Here is a 1414-nt window from a genome sequence, read left to right as displayed (position 1 = left end):
GAAAACTGCTACTCGCCCACACACACACCAGCTCAGGGGAAAGGTAGCATGGTGGTACCTTTTCTCTGCTTCTAGAAGTAATCGCAAGCATTCTGTAAGTTTTTTTTTATTTTTTCCTTTGTCTCTGCATCTCTTAGCAATTAATAAAATCAGGATTTTGGTATCAACAAATAACTTGTGTGTGTCTTATTTTTGCTCAAAGGAATATTCAAATCTGAAATTCTTTCTGCAATATTTCAACAGATTGTAACACGAGACCACGGAAAAGTGGGAGAAACAGGAAGAAAGGTGGAAAAGGGGGGGTGGTGTGGCGGGTCTGACGGTCCCATGGGGGTCTTTAGGCACAGAAGAGTTGGGAAAAGGGGTGGCCCCCCTGAGTTCCCAACTTCTGGGAGGTGTGGGGGCTGCTGAATCCAATCTCAGCCTTGGATTATGCCAACACTTTCAGTTCAAAGAAATTACAGAGGTGGGACTTAAACACATTAGTCCCCCAAGTTTTAATGATGGCAAATCACTTCTATTGATAGAAATGAATTACTTAGAGTTACAAATGATCAGACAAAACACCTTCATCAGAATTATTTACTGCACAAGAGAAACACTAAAACTACCAGTAGTACAGCATAAGACAGGACAGTGCTCTACACTAAAGCAATTGTTGAAGCAATTCTACTCAAGCTGGCACCAAAGCAAGAATTATGAATTAGAGAGGGATGGAACTCCCCCAGACCAACGCTTGGGGGGAGATCTCTGCTCTCAACCTCCAGCACTGACCTTGGGGGGTCCCAGCCAAGGCAGGAATCTCCACACCCCCCCCAAGAAGGGTTCTGTTGGCACAACCTGCCCCTGGCAAAGGGGACTGGCCCTTTCTGGTAGAAAGGGATGGACTGACAGTCCCTGGACTCCAGGGGTTGCCTCACCATCAGGGGAGTCATTCGGGGTGGGAGCAGTGGCCGAAGCTCTTCCCACATTCGGGGCACTCGGAGGGCTTCCCTTACTGGTGGGTCCGTTGGTGTTGGGTCAAGTGGGAGCTCCGACTGAAGCTCTTCCCACACTCCCCACACTTGTAGGGCCTCTCCCCGGTGTGGATGCGCCGGTGCCTGACGAGCTTGCCGTTCTGTTTGAAGCCCTTCCCGCAGTCGGTGCAGCGGAAGGGCCTCTCCCCTGTGTGTATCCGCTCATGCTCGAGGAGCTTGGAGCTGGTCTGAAACCTCTTCCCACATTCCAAGCACTTGTAGGGCCGTTCCCCAGTGTGGATGAGCTGGTGCTTGCGGAGGGTGGAGCTGTAACTGAAGCTCTTCCCACATTCCCCACACTTGAAGGGTCTTTCCCCAGTGTGGGTACGCTTGTGTTTGATCAGGTTGGAGTTGTCCCCGAAGCTCTTCCCACATTCCCCACACGTGTAGGGCCGTTC

At 50.6% G+C, this 1414-nt stretch overlaps 1 protein-coding gene across 1 annotated transcript; it reads right to left on the bottom strand.

Annotated features, from left to right (window-relative positions):
• Positions 1–954: 954 nt before the first annotated feature.
• LOC114072730 (zinc finger protein 436-like) lies at positions 955–1414 on the bottom strand (the record flags this gene model as incomplete). The annotated part of the gene is given in 1 exon segment (XM_027910589.1): positions 955–1414. A coding segment is annotated over 1 exon segment (460 nt), but the record flags the coding sequence as incomplete, so codon positions are not given.

This window comes from Empidonax traillii, unplaced genomic scaffold (genome assembly GCF_003031625.1).
Source record: "Empidonax traillii isolate 1590-97213 ecotype Southwest subspecies unplaced genomic scaffold, ASM303162v1 scaffold3795:size10978, whole genome shotgun sequence".
Classification (NCBI taxonomy): Eukaryota; Metazoa; Chordata; class Aves; order Passeriformes; family Tyrannidae; genus Empidonax; species Empidonax traillii.
This window is presented reverse-complemented; position numbering and strand designations above follow the sequence as displayed.